Here is a 20,952-nt window from a genome sequence, read left to right as displayed (position 1 = left end):
CCATCACTCCAGCAGGGGGAGGGGGATGAGCACCCACCTGATTGGTCAAGGTCTCTCACATGGCCACGCCTTCCGTCCCGCTTGCCCTCTATGCTGGAGCAGGGATGGGGCGGGTTTCTGGTTGGGGGGGCGGTTGGCGCATGCGCAATGCCAGGAGGCGGAGGAGTCCGGTTGGACAATGGCGGCCGCGTGCGCGTTGTAGTAACGGTAGCTCGGTGGTGGCTGCGAGGGGTGGGTGATGGCGGAGAGCGGCGCGTGGCTGCTCGTGCTGAGTTCGGTGTTTCTGTGCAACCTTCTCAAAATCCTCCTGCCCACCTGCTCCTCTATTGTAAGTGACGTCAGCGCGCCGGGCTCCCTCCTTAGCAACCGTCAGCCCCCGCTCGCGACCGTGGCCGTAAACTCCCGGCTGGCGGCTCGGACGCCGGAGACGCTGCCGGTGTTTCCCTCTCTCAGGGACCACAGCCCGGCTGCGGCGCGCGCGCCCCTCGGGAGCCTGGGGCGGCCTGGCCGGGGCACTGGCGCAGGGAGCCCTGGGCGGGCGAGAAGCTGAGCCGCGGTCTCCTGAGCCCAGGCTGGGGCCTGAGCCCCGGGGCCAGCTGCAGGCACCTGGGAGAAACGGCCCCGGCCCTGGGGCCTGGCTGGCAAAGGCCCGGCCTGTGCCGCTGTCCCGCGCCGAGCTCGGCCCTATCGGGGCCGTCGTGACTCAAGGGTGCGTAAAGCTCTTCGTCCCACTCCGGGTTTTCTGTGCTCTGGCCTCAGGCGACTGCTGCCACTGCCAGGCTTTGCCCCTGGAAATGGCACCTGGCTCCCTGAGGCCAAGGGCCCGTCCTAGTGGTAGGTGCTCGTTAAAGGCCTGTGCAGGAAACGCCGCTCGCCCCGGCCGGATTCAGGGTTTTATCAATTGCCAGTAACCCGAGCGGAGAGCTCATTTAGAGTCTCAGAAAAACTGACCTCCCTCCCCAGACATTCCTTGGTGGCTCTTAGTGACCAAAAGGGCCTTTACAGAGGCCTTGTATGTTAATCACTGTTTCGTGTCCAGCCACAGATTGTACTCCTACAACCTCATCCATAAATTGAACCTATTATACTCTTGGGAGAATTCTGTGCACGCGTAGAATTCATTTCCCCCCCACAGACTTTTTTTTCCTCTACAAAAAATACATTCTGCTGGGCAGGTGCTGCAGCTACACCTTTCACCCACTGGGGCTGCCATGGCACCAGACTAGAGGGCAGCCAGCTCAGCGAGCCTGGCTCTGCCCATTGGGCCAGGTGAGGAGGCACGATGTATGGGGGACAGACAAAACCAGTGTGTGTGGGGGGAGATTGGGCTGCTGGGGGGGTCACGCAGGTGGGTTCAGAAGGGCTAGTGGGGGGACATATGGATGGGGGCTGAATGGCAGGGGATGCAGGGATGGCATAGGGACTAAGGGAAGAGGCGTGGGGGTGCAGGGACACATGGGGACATGGGTGGCAGGTGTGCCTGACTGAGTGGGAGAGGCTAGGGGTCGGCCAGGGTCTGCATGGGGGAGGCTCCTCAACTCCCTAAAAATCTCCTTTCCCAAAAAATCACAACTGTTCCATGCTTCTCTCATACACACCCACCAACCCTCCTCACTTCTAGGCTCCTTCCCAGCAATTACTTCCTTCTCTTTCAGCTCCTCCATTATCCCTGACTTCCCCAAGCCTTTGCACTGCTTCTGAGGGGTGTGGGAAATGTGGTTCTGTATTTTAATTAAAATGAATGATTACTCAGAGTTCTGTATTAATTTGCCTAGTAAGGAAACTATTTGTCAAAAAACATTTCTTGAATTTTTTTTTGGTCTGTATTGTTATAGACATACTTGCTGACAGGGATTTTGAAATAAATTACCAAAATAATTGGAACTTGTGTGATTATATTGTTAATTAATTTGCCTAGTAAGGATCCATTTGTCAAAAAACACTTTCTGAATCTTTTTTTGTCGTCTGTATTCAGTCATTCCCCCATCAGGCCCTATCCCCATTATTTTTAGTAAAAATCACAGACAAATCACGAGCCTGCATGAATTTGTTTATTGCTCACAATCTTTCTGCGACTTACTAAAAATAACCGTGAAAAAATCTTTAACTTTAAATATTAACATCATCCTTCTGAAGTAGCTATTCAGCATTATCATGAAAGACATAACTCTATTTTATCGACAGTATTTTAGAAATGTTTAGAAACTATAGAGCCGGGGTCACCAAGCGATCGATTGCAGTCGACTTGTAGATCCTGGAGACTTTCCCAGTCGATCGTGATCTCCGGCCGCAGAAAGTCTGGCGGTATAGCAGTGCTGTTGCTAGGGCAGGCTCCCTGCATGCTCCAGCCCTATGCCATTCAGAAGTGGCAAGCACGGCCTGGGGGGGAAGGGGTCTCTGCGTTGCTCTTGCCTGCAATCGCTGCCCCTGTAACTCCCATTGGCCAGGAACGGTGGCCAAGGGAGCTGCGGGGGCAGTGCCTGCAGAGGGGCAGCACACGGAGCCATGTGCCACCACCCTGCAGGGGCACGTTGGCCCCTTCTGGGAGTGGCATGGGGCTGGAGCAGGCAGGGAGCCTGCCTTAGCTCCGCTGTGTCGCCGACTGAGGTAAGTGCCGCCTGGCGGGAGCCTGCACCCCAGCCCTGAGCCCTCTCCCGGAGCCAGCACCCTGTACCCCCTCCTGCACCCCAACACTCTGCCCCAGCCCGGAGCCCCCTGCTGTACCCAAACTCCCTTCTAGAGCACGCACTCTTCACCCTCTCCTGCATCCCAAACCCCTGCTCCAGGCTCAGCTCAGAGCCCTCTCTCACACTTGGAACCCATCAGCCCCAGCCCAGAGCCTGCACCCCTTCCCAAATCCCTGCTCAGTGAAAGTGAGTTGTGGGGGAAGAGTGAGCAACAGAGAGAGCGGGGGGATGGACTGAGCTGGGTGGGGTAGATGCTGGGTTGCACTTAAATTCAAAAAGTGATCTTTTGTGTAAATAGGTTGGAGACCACTGCTCTGAAGAATAAGTCCATATAAACCCAACATTCAGATTGTGGATTCTCATTTTAAGTTAGGCAGAAAGATACACTGCAAAATCCCCCCCCCCCCCCCGCCCATTCTTTTTATCTCACAATAGTTAAGTAATGGAACACTTAAAGAGGTGTACTGAAATTATTTTAGAAAAATCAACAAACTATATAAGTAAAAAACTTAGAAGACCGATGTCATCATTACTAGTTGCAGCTCTGTTTTCTTTGTGGTGTTTGAGTGACCCACCGCCTGAAGTGTTAGGCTTTTTGTCCTTAACTTGTTTTGGGATGGAATCAAACAATTCTACTCTTAGATAGGCATGGAGTAGCACACCTGGTTCCCTATCAACCACTTATTACTGAAGGTTGACTTGGTTTTGGACACTTGTGTTTTCTCCTTTCAGGAACCTGTGACCAGGGATATTGTGTAACAGATGCCTTAAAACAAAATATATTTATTTAGTAGTTGGAATAAAGCACAAAGTTACAAGAGTTTAAAATAAAGAACCTGTACATGTTTGTCTTATGTAGAGTACTACTATCCCAGAAATTGTAACTGCAGCACTCTTAGCTTCTTGAGATGCCCCGCTAGGTCTCTTGCTGGTCCTCTCTGACCCTCCTTTAGCCTGTGCACTTTTGTCAGCCATATTATTTCCTCTCCCTTTTCCTCCTGGGTTCTTTACAAAAGTCAGTAAATGCACAGTAATGCACATTGGAGGGAAAAAAATTCAGCTACTCATAGAATCTTGTTAGGTGGAAGTTAATTATATCAGCTCAGGAAAGTGATCTGGGTTTTATGGTAGCCAGCTCAATGCACCTCTTCCAGTGTGGATATAAAAAAAAAAAACCCAACAACAGCAAAACCCTAACCAGATGTTAAGATGCACGGGAGATGGAATGGCAAATAAATTGGAAAATGTATAAATCAGTGGTGCACCTCAGCTAGAGGACTACAGCACTTTTCACCTCATCTTAAAAACAATAGTGCAGAAATAGAGGGAATTCAGAGAAGACAAAATGATTAGGGGCATGGAAAAACTTATATGAAGAGATGGGGATTGCTTAGCTTAGAAAGACACAAATCAGAGGGGAGATGATACAAGTTTATAAAATAATGATCGGTACAGAGAAATGTTCTCCCTGTCTCAATACCAGACAAGGGCACGGTCAATGAAATTAAAAGTTAGCAAATTTAAACTGGTAAAAAGGAAATATTTTTTCACATAATATGTAATTAAAGCATGAAACTCATTGTCACAAGAAGTTGCTGAGACCAAGAATTTAGCAAGATTCAAAAAAGGACCTAGCCATTTATATGGATAGCAAGGACATCAGAATTATAATACTTAAAGGTAACAAGAATTTTGGAAGGGATATTAAATGTCATGCTTCAGGGGTTAAGCCAATCTTTGACTACTAGAGAATAAAATGAGCTATGAAATTAGGTTGGTGTAACTGTCGCTCTGGATTGTGAAAAATCCAGAAGCAGTTAAACTGACCTGGCCCAGTGTAGACAATGCTAGGTTGGCGGGAAAATTCTCCCATTGACCTAGCTATTGTCTCTTGGGGAGGTGGATTATCTGTGCCAACAGAAGAACTCCTCCAAATAGTGTAGGTAGCATCTTCACTGATGTGCTACAGCAGTGCACGTGTGCTGCTGCAGCATTTTAAGTGTAGACAAGCCCTTAGTGACTGGGCCTCAACACTCAAACTCCATTTCTCAGCTTAACAAAGAACCAGAATTTGTTGACATTGAGGCTATGCTGCAGTCTATGTATTTAATCAAGTTTTTTCTGAGGGGTGGGAGTAAAGATTAATTTGTTCTGTGAGGTTGTTGAGTCCTTTAGTTGATATTGTAAATTTATTCTGTGGTATCAGTTTTAAATTGTACAAGTATATAGAAAGTATGGTATTTGCTCTTTTATATATTTAAGAAAATAAATATATACTAAATTCTGACTAAATAGCTGGTTGAGTTCCTTTTTTTTTTTTTTTTTTTTTTTTGTAGATATCCAGATTGCTACAGAAGGATGCAGAGCAGGAGTCCCAGATGAGAGCTGACATTCAGAACATGAAGCAAGAACTCTCAACCATTAGTATGATGGATGAGTTTGCTAGATATGCCCGACTGGAAAGAAAGATTAACAAAATGACTGACAAACTTAAAACTCATGGTAGAGTGCAATATTTGCCACTTGTTCAGTTTACCTAAAAACACATCTTTTTCCAAGTATGTGTTTTTATTTTGACTGTATTTGACCTTATTTGTAGAGCCTTTCACTTTTTTCTTTATCCCTAAGCAGTGGTGTCTCTGGTTTTTTTTTGTTTTTAAGTTTGAGGGCTTTATTAATATTGTTTTTTATTTCTGTTGTACATAATACTAAAGGGGTGGGATTTAGAATCTCCCCAAACTGCAGCAATTCAGAGAAAGAATTCACAAGGAAACTGAGGCAGAAGACAAGTTTTCATTTTCTATGTCTGAAGAAACACTCCAGTCAGTCAGTACACCTAGAATTTTTTAGTTCAAGTCAAAATAGCAGCGTGTCTTTAAGACATGAAAGTGAGCTAGTAAGGCTTTGGCTTCATTGCAAAAAGGTGTTTTTTTCTTCAGCAGGATAATTAATGCATGTTAGCAGTCCCTTTGTAAAGTCCTAATGGAGACAAGGCACTGACTGGAGATTTTAGCACAAGCTAATTAGACATGGTCAGTCCTCTGCCTCCTGCCTGTGGTTGGCCTCACCTAGTTTATCTCTTGGTAAAACTACAGTGCATTGTCTCTACAAAGCTGTTTAATAAAGCTTTTGGCCGCTGGGCCACCATGTTTAAAGATATATTCTTTTTGGTGGATTCCTTTACATTGCTCTGAAGCATCACAGTGGTTGAAACTCAAATTGAGAAAACAGCCTTTCTTGTCAGATGTAACTATTTGGACTAATCACACTAAAATGATTTTTCATTTTGAATGAGATTCATTCAGCTGGGCAGGAAAGTATTCTTGACAACATTCCCTGAGCCCAAATGGTTAAAAAAAGTCAGTGACAGAATGCCTAATGCAATAGTCTGTGTCTGCTAAAGAGATTGCACTGTTCCTATGGAAAAGAGAGTACTCTCGTTTGTGTTTAATCCAACATAAGTTTTCATAGGTCAGCAGCCATAGAGATTCCCTTTGGTTGGGGATAGAACTCTTGGTTACACATGACATTTCTTAGTCTGGTGAACCACTATTTCAAACATTCCCCAGAGTAGCTTTGGTTAAGGAAGTAGGTAGCATCTTACTCGCAGAGGGATACTCTGTAGCATACACTGATATTTTGGACGATGAAAAGAATGCCTATGTTTTCCAATAATAAATTGCCAGAGACAGCACATAAATAGGAGTATAATTTTTGAACAGAATATTTTCATTTGGAAAGTGAAATGTTGTTAATTCACCAGTTTGAGCTAAGCACATTTACTGTTATATAAATAATACAGATGGCAATATTTCTTTTCTTTTCACAGTGAAAGCACGAACTGCTCAATTAGCCAAAATAAAGTGGGTGATAAATATTGTATTCTACATTTTACAAGTAAGTGAACACTTTATTACGATGGATTATTAAAACAAATACTTACAATGATATTTTACCATTCGGCAGCTATTGGCTAATACTTATCTATGTCTGCACTACAGACCTAATAGCGGCACAGCTGCACCGTTGCAGCTTTCCCACCAGCCGGAGAGAGCTCTCCCACCAGGATAATTAAACCACCCCCAATGAGCAGTGATAGCTGTGTTGGCAGAAGACACTCTCCTGCCGACATAGCGCTGTCCACACCAGCGCTATTGTTGGTGAAACTTAGGTTGGTCAACGGTGTGGGGTTTTTTTTCACACCCTGACCAACAAAAGTTTTGCCAACAAAAGTGCTAATGTAGATAAAGCCATAGAAGTGTATCTGACATTCGGACTATATGTAGCATGGCAAACCCTCTCATCAGTAAAACACTTATTTCCAGGGAGAGAGGATATTGCTAATGGGGGGGAAGGGTGGTATTTGTGGGGAGGAGGGATTTTTGAGTTTGATTTAAAGTCTGGTCTGCTGTTTTCTGGCTTTGGTGGGAGAGGAGGCTTCTTGCCTTATCTATTAAGTCATTGCTCTGTTATTTATGTCAGAGGCAGCTGGAGCCCAGGATAGGTGCTATCTATCTTTGTAAACTGGGCTGGTAGCCCTGCCTGTTGTTAAGGTTGCTTACACATTTACAGTTATAAGACCCTGTTTTCAGTTGCTTATAACTTTACCAGACTTTAACTGTTTGGACTGAAATTTTCCTTGAAAGAGGGTTTAGATTCATTTCTTGAATAGTTCAGATTTCATGCCAATTCATTGTTTTGTCTCTCTGCTGAGACTGTCAAAAAAGGTGACCATTAGAATCCATTGTGAGGTGTTTTTTTTCCCTCTCTTGATGTGGACACCAGTCTAGTTTGTAGCAGACTATAACCATCAACTCAGTTTATCCTGGTTGAAAAAAATAAAAATCCATCAGATTGTAACAGCTTTTGATCACTGTTTATCTGGGCTAAAATTGACCCAGCACCTACAGGTAAAAAGCACCATTTTTCTATGAGCCATCCAGTCCCCCAAGAGACCGTATTTTGATGTTGACATTTTAATATTGTGTGTCTAGTTAAGATGATTAAGTAGCATTCAGATTGTAACAACTTTTTGTAGTTTTATGGGCACGGTCTTACATTTGTAAGTTTAACTGCACTTCATAATTATTCATATTTTAATTTACTGCCACAAAATAGAAATTTGAACATACTTTTCATGTGTTATTGTCCTGGCTAATGAGAATTTTCATTCCAGGCTGCCTTGATGATCTCACTAATTTGGAAATATTATTCTGAGCCAGTTACTGTGCTTCCAAGCAAATGGCTAGCCCCACTGGAACGTTTAGTAGCCTTTCCTACAGGAGTGGCAGGTAAGATTGTGTGTAAAATAGAATACATTTCTCTTCTCCAAGTGTATGTGGATTCCAATAGTATAACGAGAAAGGGCACATGGAGGATAAAAATGCTTTCCTTACCTATCTTTCTAATAACAAAGAGAATTTTAAACTACAGTCTTTACTGAGCAGGCTTCTGGGCCCTACTGCAATTTTAATATTAAATAACGTTAAAAATAAAGGCCTCTTTCACATTATGGGAAATTTGAAAAAAGTGATTAGAGACAGAACAGCCTGCTCTCAGCTTCCTTTGCTGAAGGAAACATGATTAGGCTGCATGGGGGCCTAGACACAGAAATGCATTGTAGTGTTTCCCTTCTTGGCTTTAATTTTTTTACGGAAGTAAGTTTAAGCAATTCCTGAAGCCTCCCTGGATGTCTGGTCTCTTCTACAAACCTCATTCACCATATTTCCATTTGGGATATTCCTTTCTGGGCCGTTGGCCATTAGCAGAACCCTGCCTTTGCTTCTGAGAGCAACTGTATGTATTTCCTTTATTATGTTAAAACTAAAAAGATGTTGAAAGGAATTTATGTAGGGAAAATAAACTAGAGATCAATTTTAAATTAATAAAAGCCAAAACCTCACATTAGATTAGAGTAATCATGTACAGGTCATATATAAAGTGATCTGAAATGAATTTAGAAAAGTAATGCTCGAGGGCCCACTCCCACTTCCACTGAAGTCAAGGGGAGCTTTACATTGACTTTGAAAGATTCAGTGTTTAGTGAGAGACCTTAGCAAGGTGTTGGTAGACAGTTTAAAAGGTGTCAAGTCTAAACTTTTGCCTACCTTAAAAAATACTATATCTTTCCACATTGTCTTCCTGATCTTTGAAAATCTATCATTTTGAAAACAAGAGCTTCAACAGAGAGGTAAAAAAATGCAACTTTTCTCCAGCACTACCTAACAGTAAATTCAAGATTCAGGGTTTCTCTGAGGTCTCAGATCCATGTTTCTGAATGGAGACCCTGACTGCCGTATACTGACGAGCTGAGCAGATGGGCAGACTGCAAGGACAATATAACACGTATATATATGCCCACAAGCTAAAACACAGATGACAAGCCTATATGTGCCAATGGTGTCCTCTTCAAAGGATTCTAAATTATGTTGCTATCTTTTTAACACTTAAAAGCTTTCTTGAGAATGGTCCCTATTCACCATGATAACTTGCTGAGACAGGACTGTTTCTGTGGTGCTGGGAAGGATTAGTCCTTGAAAGGCATTTACTTAAACAATACATAAAGCTTTGAACAGTTCTGTTCAATTTTCTCTCTCTCATCCTCTTCTTTTGTCTTAGTTGATAATCATGAGGGAAGGAAGGCTATTGCTCTTGATAATGCTTCTAAATTATGCTGCTGCCAGTACAGAAACATTTAAAACCATTGAAAAGAATAGTTTCTCCACCTCTATCCCAAGGAAATAATTTTCATTTTTTAAACATGATACTGAATTGACATAGCATAAAAATGCAGAAACTTTCCAAAAAAGATTCTGAGCCACATAATGAACTAAAAGCTCATCCAGAATCTTTCCCTTTGTTTTTTATTTTGCTTTGCCAGCCTAAAGTGAATTGTGAAATGTGATTGGTCAGTGTCAAGCAGCTTTTGTGGGATGCCAAGAAAATCCAGCTTTTGATTAAAAATTACTGTTCTACTTTCTAAGAATTTGGCACTTTTTTTTAAACTTGTGTGCAGCAGTACATTCACTTGGAAACAACAATTCTCTTTAGTTTTGTAATACTTTTAATTTTTAAGGAGTATTATCTTTTTCTTTTTGTTTACTTACCACTTTATTGTTGCTGAACTTCCTGGTGTCCTTCAGTCTGGAAACACTCTATTCTGCCAAAGATAACTACTGTATGTCAACACTGTTGGTTTTAGTGGGAAGGCCATTTAAAACAGTAGCACAAGAGTATCTGGAGGGAGGGTCCAGCAGTGACGGAGTTAGTAGTTTTTCCCCGGTATACATATTTAAAACATCTCTTTAAGAAAATAGAGCATTTTCAGGAAACGTTCTTTTTACCCACCTTGAATTTTTTTTTTTAATTTAAAAGGAAGGTTCTACTGTGGTGCTCCCTTTCTACTTCACCTTTGTCTTCAACAGCAAAGTTATATATCTCTAATCATACAACAGGTATGTTTAGAAGCTGCAGGATATGTATGCCACCCATTGGTACATACATACTGTACCTCTCATTTAGTACCGTCTCCCTGACTTTCAGATTCTCTCAGAATTAGGTATAAATACTTTATCCCTTGATTTCTTAAAATTTTCATTTTTGAAACTTCCTGAGTTACTTACCAGAGTTAGAGATGTGTGTTTGAGAGTTACTGATACAATGATGCACATCAGGTTTTTCTCTCTCTTCAGGGGGTGTTGGAATTACATGCTGGCTTGTCGTCTGCAACAAAGTTGTGGCCATTATGCTTCACCCTTTCAGCTGAGAAGGAATCCCAGAATTCTAAACTGCATTTCCGTTATTACAGTTAGAAAGTGGAGTCCTGGAGTCTTTTACAAGAGACAAAATACAGAGCTTGCACTAAGTACTTCACTTCTGGTGTATAAAGGGGGAAAGCCCTGTCCATCTAAGGAAACAATTGTTGTATACAATGTAATAATTAAGCATGAATTAATGTTCATCTTTTTTTATTTCAGTTCAATATTTATCAATAAGCTTTATTGGTCATACCTTCTTCCCTTGACTTATCCCTCAAGTTCTTAGTCAATAACTTTTAAAGAATAACATTTCTTTTGATAAACGCCTCATTTTTGTTGTTGATGGCTAGTATATACACTGGTTAACTGTAGAAACAAGAATTTGTCATTACAGTTTCACTGAGAATCAGTTGCAATGCTGGATTAACTATAGCTTTTTAAGGTGAATTACAGAGTGGGTGGGGATTCTTTTGGGGCTTTACTATTTCTTTGGCAGAAGTATGGAGACTGCTTCACATAATTTTCTTTCGGTGGAGTAGGGAGATAGATTTACTGCTTGCTTATTTTAGAATGCTATTTCCTGACTTTACCTTGCGGACTTCAGCATTTGTGGGCTGTTTTAGAAGATGCACCACTGATTTAATTGAAATCTAGAGTTGTTCCCTGGCCCTCTCTCAACTGCCAAATATGTGGTGGCTGGCTACTTGTTCCTGTCTGCTCCCAAATGACAATGGAGACCCACTTTCTTGAACGTATTCTATCTCCTCTCCCAAATGGCTCTTCCTAGCCCCAGACCTGATTCTCCCTGTCAAAATACTTCTCTTCCCCCTATCTTGAGGGAATATCACTGGGGTCATGCTCTGGTCCTGAAGTCTCCTTTTTTCCTCCTCTTTCTGTCTTGGCCCAGGAAGAGGGAGAAAAGCGGTAGTCTCAAAGACATGCCAGAGCATGGCCCCAACTTGTACTCTGTTGGGAAGGAACGATGTGGCCAGTCTCTTCCTGTTTCATGGTTGAGGAGGAGAAGCAGGAAATGTTTAAACTTCAGAAGGAAGCGCAATCACTAACATTTCAAAATATTAGAGCATAAGCTTTCGTGGGCTACAGCCCACTTCTTCGGATGCATAGAATGGAACATATATATACACACACACACACAGATAAGTTGGAAGTTACCATACAAACTGTGAGAGGCTAATTAGTTAAGATGAGCGATTATCAGCAGGAGAAAAAAAACTTTTGTAGTGATAATCAAGATGGCCCATTTAGACAGTTGACAAGAAGGTGTGGGGATACGTAACATGGGGAAATAGATTCAATATGTGTAATGAATAGAGACTGGGAGTGGCTGGGTCATTGCACATATTGAATCTATTTCCCCATGTTAAGTATCCCCACACCTTCTTGTCAACTGTCTAAATGGGCCATCTTGATTATCACTACAAAAGTTTTTTTTCTCCTGCTGATAATCGCTCATCTTAACTAATTAGCCTCTCACAGTTTGTATGGTAACTTCCAACTTATCTGTGTGTGTGTATATATATCTTACTATATGTTCCATTTGATGCATCTGATGAAGTGGGCTGTAGCCCACGAAAGTTTATGCTCTAATAAATTTGTTAGTCTCTAAGGTGCCACAAGTCCTCCTTCTCTTTTCGCGGATACAGACTAACACAGCTGCTACTCTGAAACATTTCAAAATATGAGTAACGTCATCTTCCAGGATAGCCCAAGACAGTCTGCAAGGTAATAAAGTAAGTCAGGGACTCGGATTTCTAAGTAATAGAAAATCTTGAAGAAAACGATAATTAGCAGAGGAAAAACTTTACTTTTTGGAATGAATCCTCTTTTCTCCAGTGCTAAGCTACAGTAAACAGGCTGGATGCATATGGTCCTGCAGGGTAAGGGACCTCCCTACTAACCTGCTGAACAGTGATAAAACTGTTTTGCAACTGCTGGGCTACACTGTCCACTGCCCATGTCATTCCTTTCCTGGAGGGCCAATGGTCAGTGGATTTGCAGAGTCCCTGATGCACAAGCCCTGCATGCCTCTACACTGGCATGGAAAAAACTCACGTGGAAAGGGGCACATAACACGCCTGTGTAAGTTCCAGGAACGTTGGCTCACCTGCTTGCCCGGTGCAATGGACCCGCATCTGTTCCACTACATTCAGCTCCCTTCATAGTCCTAGAGGGATGTGCCTGATTCTCATCCCCCGCCCCCAGATGAACGCTTTGTTTAGGAATGAATTCTTAAGGTCATGATATCTGTTCTGTGTGTGTGCATGAAATGCTTTTCTTTGTATGTGAATTTTTAATGTGTTTTTTTATGTTGGTTATGTTGAGTCTGTATTAATATTTATGCATTAAATATGCAGCACCAAGAAAAAAATACAGGGATTGAGAACCGGTGTGCATGGTTTCTTTATTCATTAAATAGGTTGTTCATGCCATATTCATTTTAATTAAAACTTTTGAAAAGATTAACGATCATTTTATTGGAAGATAATTGGTAGTTCCTATCTAAGGAGATAAACGAGGAAACGGTGCATTACATACACAAACTTTGAGGCACTAAACGTAGATTATTTTAACCATACTATTAACACTGGTCCCCTGGATCAGGGGTGGGCAAACTTTTTGGGGTTGTGAAAACGTATGGAGGACCGGGTAGGGGTGTGCCTCCCCAAATGGCCTGGCCTCCTCCCACTTCCCGCCCCCTGACTGGCCCCTTCAGAACTCCCAACCCCCCTGCTCCTTGTCCCCTAACTACCCCCTCCCAGGACCCCACCCCTTATCCAACCACCACCCCTGACTGCCCCGATCCCTATCCACACCCTCCCCCCAACAGGCCCCCTAGGACTCCCCTGCCTATCCAGTCCCCCTGTTCCTCCGCCCCATCCAACCACTCCCTGTCCCCTGAGTGCCCCCCAGGACTCCCTGCCCCTTATCCAACCCTCCCACTCCCCGCCCCCTTACCATGCCGCTCAGAGCGGAGGGAGCTCGCAGCCCAGAGTGCTGGCAGTGCGTTGCGCTGAGGCTGCAGGGGAGGGAGGACAGCAGGGGAGGGGCCGGGGGCTAGTCTCCCTGGCCAGGAGCTTGGGCCGTGGAGGACAGTCCCGCAGGCCATAGTTTGCCCACCTCTACCCTAGACGCATCTGCTGATGCTCAAAAGTCTTGCATTTCATTTGTTTTGAAGTGAAAGAGCAGCAAGACCAGTAGAAGCAGCATCTTTTTCCAAAAGAAAAGCTGCTTTAGCAGTAGATTTGTGTTGTCTGTTTTGGTTACATTTACTGGGCCAAGTGTTGCTCTATTTATTCACACAAGTAATCCTATTGATTTCTTTAATTAACCTCCTTGGGAGAGCAAGAGCAATGAAGTTTTGGCTCTGAGAACTGTGAACAAAGGTGTTGGTTTAAGTATTTTTTGAATGTGACTGCTCCATATGCTGGGTATGGCTATAATCACACAAAAGAAATATTTCATAGATATTCTTTCCACATGCATTTTTGATGACACCCATGATCTTTGAAGTTTTTCATTGCAAAGTTTAATCAAAGTATCTTATCTTTAGGAGAAAAGCTATCAAGTACCAAGAGAAATACTATTATGTGAACACATGCAGAGTATCTTAATCCTGAAAAGTGATTGGAATCTGTTACAGGATAATTAATGTTTACGCAACTGTTTTTAAATGTCCTTGGCTTTTTTGAAAATTAGGGAAAAAAAATCTGTCTTTGATTTTTATGACCCTTGCTACGTATCTGAAACATCCTACTTTAAGTGACTGTACAGATTTTAAAAAACCAAAACAGTAAACAAAGGCAAGGCTACTTGAGAAGTGGGCATCCCCTACTTTTCCAAAACTACATATTAGGTGGGCAAAATAGTGCAGACTTCATCACCTGAGTCCAGTGGTTGGGGTGGGGTGCTTTGAGGAATTCTAACTTTCAATGGCAACAAATGAAGCTTCAGAGCTTTCTGGAGCTGGTGAAAATATAATTTTGTTTGAATTTTGGAGGATATTTCAGGACTGAACTCTAACTTTTATTGTATCAGGGCCAAATAATGACCATAAAAGCAAATCAATCACCTTAGCCAGCTGACAAATCTCACTTAGAAATCCAGATTGAAGTGAAAGATCTTGCATTTCACCCTAAAGGCTGCCTGTCATGCTTGAGGGTTGGTGGATGATTGAATTCCAGAGCTGAAGACCTTTCACCAGTAAAGGCCTGCTATCTGCCCCCAGCATTTCAACTTTAAACTTATGGCAATTTGAATTAATGTATTCTCTTATTCTGACACAAGATTACTGAAACGCTTCAGCTTTTAGAGTCATGCCACTATTGGATAAAAACATAGCTTACAGATGATTACTTTTATAGTCTTAAAGCATTTTATATATGGGCGCTGATCCACTAAAGTATCTAAGTACTTGCATAACTTTAAGCAGGAATAGTCGTAGTGAAGAACTACTTGTGCTTAAAGTTATGAAACTGCTTAAGTGCTTTGCTAGACTAGGGGCTCAGATTTAAAAGCTACACACATATTTAAAACACTTGTGAAATCCTGACCTCACTGACTTCAGAGGGGCAGAATTTTCCCCCTAAATCCAGTAGATATTTCAATCCTATTTGTCTTCACTGTTCTGTAGCACAAGCCCTTCTTTAATGTGTTACTTTTCCAGACAGACTTCAACTGCTTTCCAGCTTTGACAGCCTTTCACTGCAGCTAGCATAAACATGGTTTTAATATTCTGTATTATGGTGAATTCTAATATGCCCAAGAATGTTCAACCAATTGAGTAGAGTGCATGAGCACTGGGATAATGCACTTGTAGAGAAATACTCTCCTGTAACTGAGTATTCCATTTCAGTTTTATTGCTGAAGAATGGTTCAGATAAAAATTCTAATAAGATTTAAATGAAATCTTACAAATAATGAAGGCAAAAACCCAAAACTGGTAGGCAACACACTGCTTTTCAACAAATGTTAAACATACTGCATATTTCAAGATTAAAGATAAACAATTTAACTTATAAATCAATTGAATATTAAAACTATTTTAAGTCTGAGGATGAAGTTGTTAGCTAAGACTTTCCTAGTGTAAGTTTAGAATCTCCACATTGCAGACCAGTGTCAGAGTCTGAAATCTCACTTGTATAATTATGTAACGTTTCATTGTCCACAATTGTTTGTTCTTTATCAAGCCCTTTTGTGTTAGGGGTTGAATGGTTGTTTAAGACACCGCTTGGTCCAAAGAGTTCTTCCATAAGAGAATTTTTCCTCTCTCTCAGCGTTGTACGAACATAGCATCCATCCTCTGCAGCAGTGTCTTTCTGCCTTGTTTTGGTAACTTTACCAAATGATGGCTCATATATGCCAAATGAATTTCTTGCCTTCAATTCAGCTGTCTCACTCTGGTGCTGACCAGCTTGTCTGTTTTTGCGGAGGCTGCCTGTGTTGGACACTGGACCTGATGCAGGAAGCCCCTGATGCAAGTTTTCAGTGGCTTCTGTGAAGGTATACTGTTTTTTTAGTCTAGTGGGTGTTCTGTTATTCTGCGTTGAAGTTACACTTTTATCTTCTGCTGCTCCTTTGTCACTTAGTTGTTTACTTTTTCTTTCCTCCTTTTCATTCTCTTCTGCTACAACTTTTTCCTGATTATTCTTCCTTATTGGGACATCGTTTGGCGGTCGAGTTTGTCCTGCTTTCATCAGTTTCTCCAGTTCTTCTTTCAGTAAGTCAGCTTTCCGTTTTTGCACTTCTCTATTTTTCTTCTTTCTTTCCATAAATTCAAAATGAGTTTTTTCTTCTGTGAGCTGTATTTCATCTCTTAAAAATTCTACAATGGAATATTTTTATTTAGGAATCTTTTTAATTTAAAAATTGTTTAAGAGCATTAGATAGTGCAAAGACATTTTACCTCTGTAAATCTATATAACATCATTCTTGTTTATATTTCACCAGTTTTATGAGATTACTAAGAAGATACTGTTCACTAATGAGTATGCCAGAAGATTTGTTAGATCTAGATAGAGCACCCGGACGCTAAATCGACCCTAGAGTTTTCCTCTAGGCTTTTATTACATTTTTTTTCCAGTTGTTTAACTTTATTCAGTGTATAAATGTGATAATTTTATTCATGATAATTTTTAATACTCCATGATTTTGTAAATGGTGAACCTAGAAAAGTAATATACTTCTATATGACAAAGTCCAACTACCAGCCCTGCAAACAAATTCAACATGGGATCTAAACTCACATTGTGTTCTTTTTGTCTTCAGTATCATCACCCATCATAAAGAAGAATTCTGGAACTTAAGTGACAATTTTGTTGATGTTGAATAAGGTGGAATAGATTCCACTTTATCATATCCTAGCTGTATTGGCTCTGTAGTGTGGGCATTACTTGGGTTGTTTTGGGGGGGTAGTATACACACAGAGAGCACCCACGGCTTATATATCAAGTTGCTATACAATTAAAAAAAAATAGGGATGGTCTCACTGTCTTGGAGAGAACTACTCACTGCCAAACAATAAAATGAGCTAAAACACAACCTTAAAGAAAAAGTAGATCACAAGGAGAAGTGAAAATAGTCAAAGATTAACAGAGATAAACAGAAAGGCCTTATACCAAGGACTGAAGACCACCAAGGAGTGATTTTGGCTCAGTAAGAAACCCTCCCCCGCTTGCAGGGTGGATTCCCCTTGTTCATGCAGCTACATCAGATATGCCTCTTCAGGGATAACAGCATTAATAGTGTCAAAACAGGGTCAAGCAGGTTTGGTGCACCTTTGGGGTATGACAAACCAAAAGGAGGACAAGTTTTGAGAGCAGATGGGCTCTGATCTCAATCCTTGTTGAGACAATTGGGGAGACAAGGTAGACCGAGACAAACTCTAGACAAGGTTCCAGTAGCAGCATAAATTACCTCTCAACCCTCATCTGAAACCACCCTTCTGAAGGCCAGATGATAGGGGTCAGCAGCCTATCACTCAGGATCAAGTTGATCAGCATAAATTGTCAATAAAACCACCATAATCCATTATCTGCTCAAACAAGGCACCTGATTTCTGCATATTGTCACCAAGAATGCTATTAGAAGGCCAGAAGCACAGACATATATAAACCAACTATAAATTACTTACATAAGTGCTACAGTATCACTAAGGTGGACTTCAGTGGCTTGTATTAACGCTGTTGTTGAACTTGTTTGTTGTATGTCAGATACAGACTAATGGCCATCACGGCAGCGTATATTACCAGTGTACTGTAGTTCATTTGTTCTGTTTGCATAAGCTCAAATGAGGTTATGAAAAATTAAAAGTATACCTCTACATGTTTTATTAGAAGTTTCTTGCTTTGATGGTTTCTTGGTTGGTTCAATTTCTATCTTATGTTTTGTATCTTCATAGGGTTCTACTTTTTGATTTATGTCTTCAGTTGTCTTTTTCTCCTACAATTCAAGATAAACAAAGATAATGGTAAAAAAAGCTACACTTATGTTAGTGAATGATCAGTGATTTTTTTGTGACTCAAGACGCTCATTTTTGGTATTTTCTGTTCTATTTAGATTATCATACATTTATTTCATATAGTAACTTTTGCCCTCACAAAAGTATCCTTATATGTTTAAAATAATACCACTATATTTAAACAAAAAATGGTGCATGCAATACATCTTCAGAACACACTGAAATTAAGGATATTCAGAAAAAAAGTTGAAAATTATGGAATGAAGTATGATATAGGAGCAAACACATTAGAAACTTTGAGGTTAAATGGGATCCAAATGTTTCATACCTCTAGGAATAGAGCTGCACTCTTGACTATTCCTTGTTTTTGATGATGTGAAACCTGTGCTGATCTAAAATTCTGCTTATTTACTTGTACTGATTTGCTTAAACTAACACCTGTAGAAAGAAGAGCAAGTATTAAAGGGAAGCACAGAGTTTCTGAAACAATGCCATATTTGGAAATAGATAATACCTATAAAACCAATATTGGTATGGAAATCTATTATTTTAAACATCTCTAGCTCCAGGTATGTATTCTTTATTCCCATAATGCCATTTTATAAAAAAAACATAAGACAGAAGAGGTTTGTAACAGTTTCTATCAAAATCCACACAGATAAAACAGGCACCACTGGCATTCCCAAAACCACTATTCAGCTGCTGGCTAACCTCCATAAGTGCCTAAGTGTCCACCAGAGGAGTCCCGTAGGGACCTATGCTTCTGCCAGCAGGCATACACAAAGCCATTTAAGTCCTGATGCCCTACATCATGTCTAAGACCTGCCAAGTTTCACAAACTAGGTGTTCCATGGCCTCTTACCTGACAGGTAGGCATATTCAGAGCATGCCTAACACACAAAAGACAATGGTGGTGGTGTCAATTTTCCCTCTTATAACCAATAGCCCAGTGACAGGTTTCAGAGTAACAGCCGTGTTAGTCTGTATTCGCAAAAAGAAAAGGAGTACTTGTGGCACCTTAGAGACTAACCAATTTATTTGAGCATAAGCTTTCGAGAAGTACACTCACATGCCATGTGGGAGACCGAGGCTCAAGTCCCCATTCTGCCTGATTTAAAGCAGGGACTTGAAGCCCCCTCTTGCAGGTGGGTACCCTAATCACTGAGCTATAGAGTCATTCTCATACTCTCTCTTTGGCCCAATTAATAATAATTATTAAAAGTGGAATAGCTTCAACAGGAGAGATTGAAAGAGCCCAGTGATTAGGGCACTTATATTGGAGACCTGAGTTCAAGTCCAGCAAAGGAGGGACTGGAAGCTGAGTCTTCTATAGCCTGGGTGAACACCCTAACCACTGGGCTATTGCCTATAATTTCCTCGTGCTACCTCCTGATTTTTCATGAGAAAAAACTGAACTGGCTTAGATGCCTAACTCTGTGAATCCCAAGTGGAGGAAGGCACCTAACTTCCTTTCAGAGATGGGGCCTAAGCCCCACTCCTCGTCATTTCCTTCTGATTAGCTTAAATGGCTTCCCTGCTCCCAGCATGCTGGCTTCTGTGAATTTTTTTAAAAAAAATTAACTCTCACTCCATGCCTAAAAAGGGCCGTGAATTTCATTAGACGACAGGATGCAACACCCATACACCTTTTGCGAATCTAGCCCCATGTAAGGGGTACAAAAACATAGCAGAAGGGGAAAAAAAGGTGTCATCATGAGGGCTTCATTTATTGAACACAAAGTTGTCAGCGTTTCCTTTTCCTGATCAGAGCATTTCTGATAATAACTTAGAGTAGCAAATCAATTGGTTAAACCAGTAATGGGAGGATGCAGCATGAGTATTTCTACATCTAGCACACTCGGTTTGAAACCAGAGCATTGGCTGCAGCATGATTTCCTGGTGTTGGCTTTGTTTTGTCTCCCTTGAACTGTTGCTGGGTGGTAGCTAGGAAGGATCTTCATAGCTAGCATTTTGGAAATTATTTCTTAAGGATTTTGGACCAGTGTGGTGGACAGCTATGGTGGCAATGGTCCAATAAATCAGTGGTTCTCAACCAGGGGTACACAAACCCCTGAGGGTACACAGAGGTCTTCCAGGGGGGTACATCAACTCATCTAGCTATTTGCCTAGTTTTATAACAGGCTATATAAAAAGCACTAGCAACGTCAGTACAAACTAAAATTTCATACAGACAATGACTTGTTTATACTGCTGTATATACTATACACTGAAATGTAAGTACAATACTTATATTCCAATTGATTTATTGTATAATTATATGGTAAAAATGAGAAAGTAAGCAATTTTCAGTAATAGTGTGCTGTGACACTCATATTTTTATGTCTGATTTTATAAGCAAGTAGTTAAGTGAGGTGAAACTTGGGGTACGCAAGACAAACCAGACTCCTGAAAGGGGGACAATAGTCAGGAAATATTGAGAGCCACTGCTACAGAGAACCTTCCTTTTCTTTCTGAATCTTTGGTGAGTGCTATTGAGTTGTTTTAAAAGCCTTGTCAGAAGAAGTCCTTTGAGCATTTCTTAGATTCAGGACTAGGGGGAGCTAGAGATTTAGATGTGCCTTATGTTAGTACCTGTTAGTAAACAAAAAGAAAAGGAGTACTTGTGGCACCTTAGTTGACTAACCAATTTATTTGAGCATAAGCTTTCGTGAGCTACAGCTTACTTCATCGGATGTGAGCTGTAGCTCACGAAAGCTTATGCTCAAATAAATTGGTTAGTCGCTAAGGTGCCACAAGTCCTCCTTTTCTTTTTGCGAATACAGACTAACATGGCTATTACTCTGAAACCTGTTAGTAAACAGTAATACCTTTAGTTCTTTATTTCTGTATATTTGATTCATTTATATATATTAGCTATTCTTTAGAATCTTTATCTTCAGCAAAGAGTATGTCTGAATTCTAAGGCCTAGAACACTGGTCTTGACCAGTAAATAACCCTATTCAGAAATTCATTCATTATGCTGTATTTAATAACTCCAGGGCACCTTCATGTTCTTGGAAAACCATCTCC

At 41.2% G+C, this 20,952-nt stretch overlaps 2 protein-coding genes across 3 annotated transcripts in view; one reads left to right on the top strand and one right to left on the bottom strand.

Annotated features, from left to right (window-relative positions):
• The first annotated feature begins 135 nt into the window (after positions 1–135).
• On the top strand, positions 136–11,630 carry GET1 (guided entry of tail-anchored proteins factor 1). Its single transcript, XM_084611719.1, has 5 exons — positions 136–328; positions 5,024–5,189; positions 6,517–6,584; positions 7,864–7,978; positions 10,379–11,630. The coding sequence occupies exons 1-5, from the start codon at positions 239–241 to the stop codon at positions 10,450–10,452; spliced, it is 513 nt and encodes a 170-aa protein (XP_084467845.1). The 5' UTR covers positions 136–238; the 3' UTR covers positions 10,453–11,630.
• Positions 11,631–11,923: 293 nt separating this feature from the next.
• LCA5L (lebercilin LCA5 like) overlaps positions 11,924–20,952 on the bottom strand; it is a gene marked incomplete at its 5' end in the record, with an annotated part of 35,656 nt that continues 26,627 nt past the window's right edge. For both annotated transcript variants that reach the window (XM_084646988.1, XM_084646987.1), the window contains 3 exons: positions 11,924–16,286; positions 17,779–17,902; positions 18,250–18,359. In XM_084646988.1, the coding sequence (XP_084503114.1) occupies positions 15,532–16,286; positions 17,779–17,902; positions 18,250–18,359 (989 nt within the window). In that variant the 3' untranslated portion in view covers positions 11,924–15,531. The remainder of the gene's footprint in view (positions 16,287–17,778; positions 17,903–18,249; positions 18,360–20,952) is intronic.

The sequence above is a fragment of the Lepidochelys olivacea genome, assembly GCF_965140295.1.
Source record: "Lepidochelys olivacea isolate rLepOli2 genome assembly, chromosome: 1".
Lineage (NCBI taxonomy): Eukaryota > Metazoa > Chordata > Testudines > Cheloniidae > Lepidochelys > Lepidochelys olivacea.
Note: the sequence above shows the minus strand (reverse complement) of the source record. Positions and strands in the feature narration are given on the sequence as shown.

Coding starts and splice junctions, on each gene's coding strand:
- GET1 (XM_084611719.1), top strand. CDS start 239: ATGGCGGAGAGCGGCGCGTGGCTGCTCGTGCTGAGTTCGGTGTTTCTG. Junction 5,190..6,516: donor TGACAAACTTAAAACTCATG/GTAGAGTGCAAT, acceptor TTCTTTTCACAG/TGAAAGCACGAACTGCTCAA. Junction 7,979..10,378: donor CTTTCCTACAGGAGTGGCAG/GTAAGATTGTGT, acceptor CTCTCTCTTCAG/GGGGTGTTGGAATTACATGC.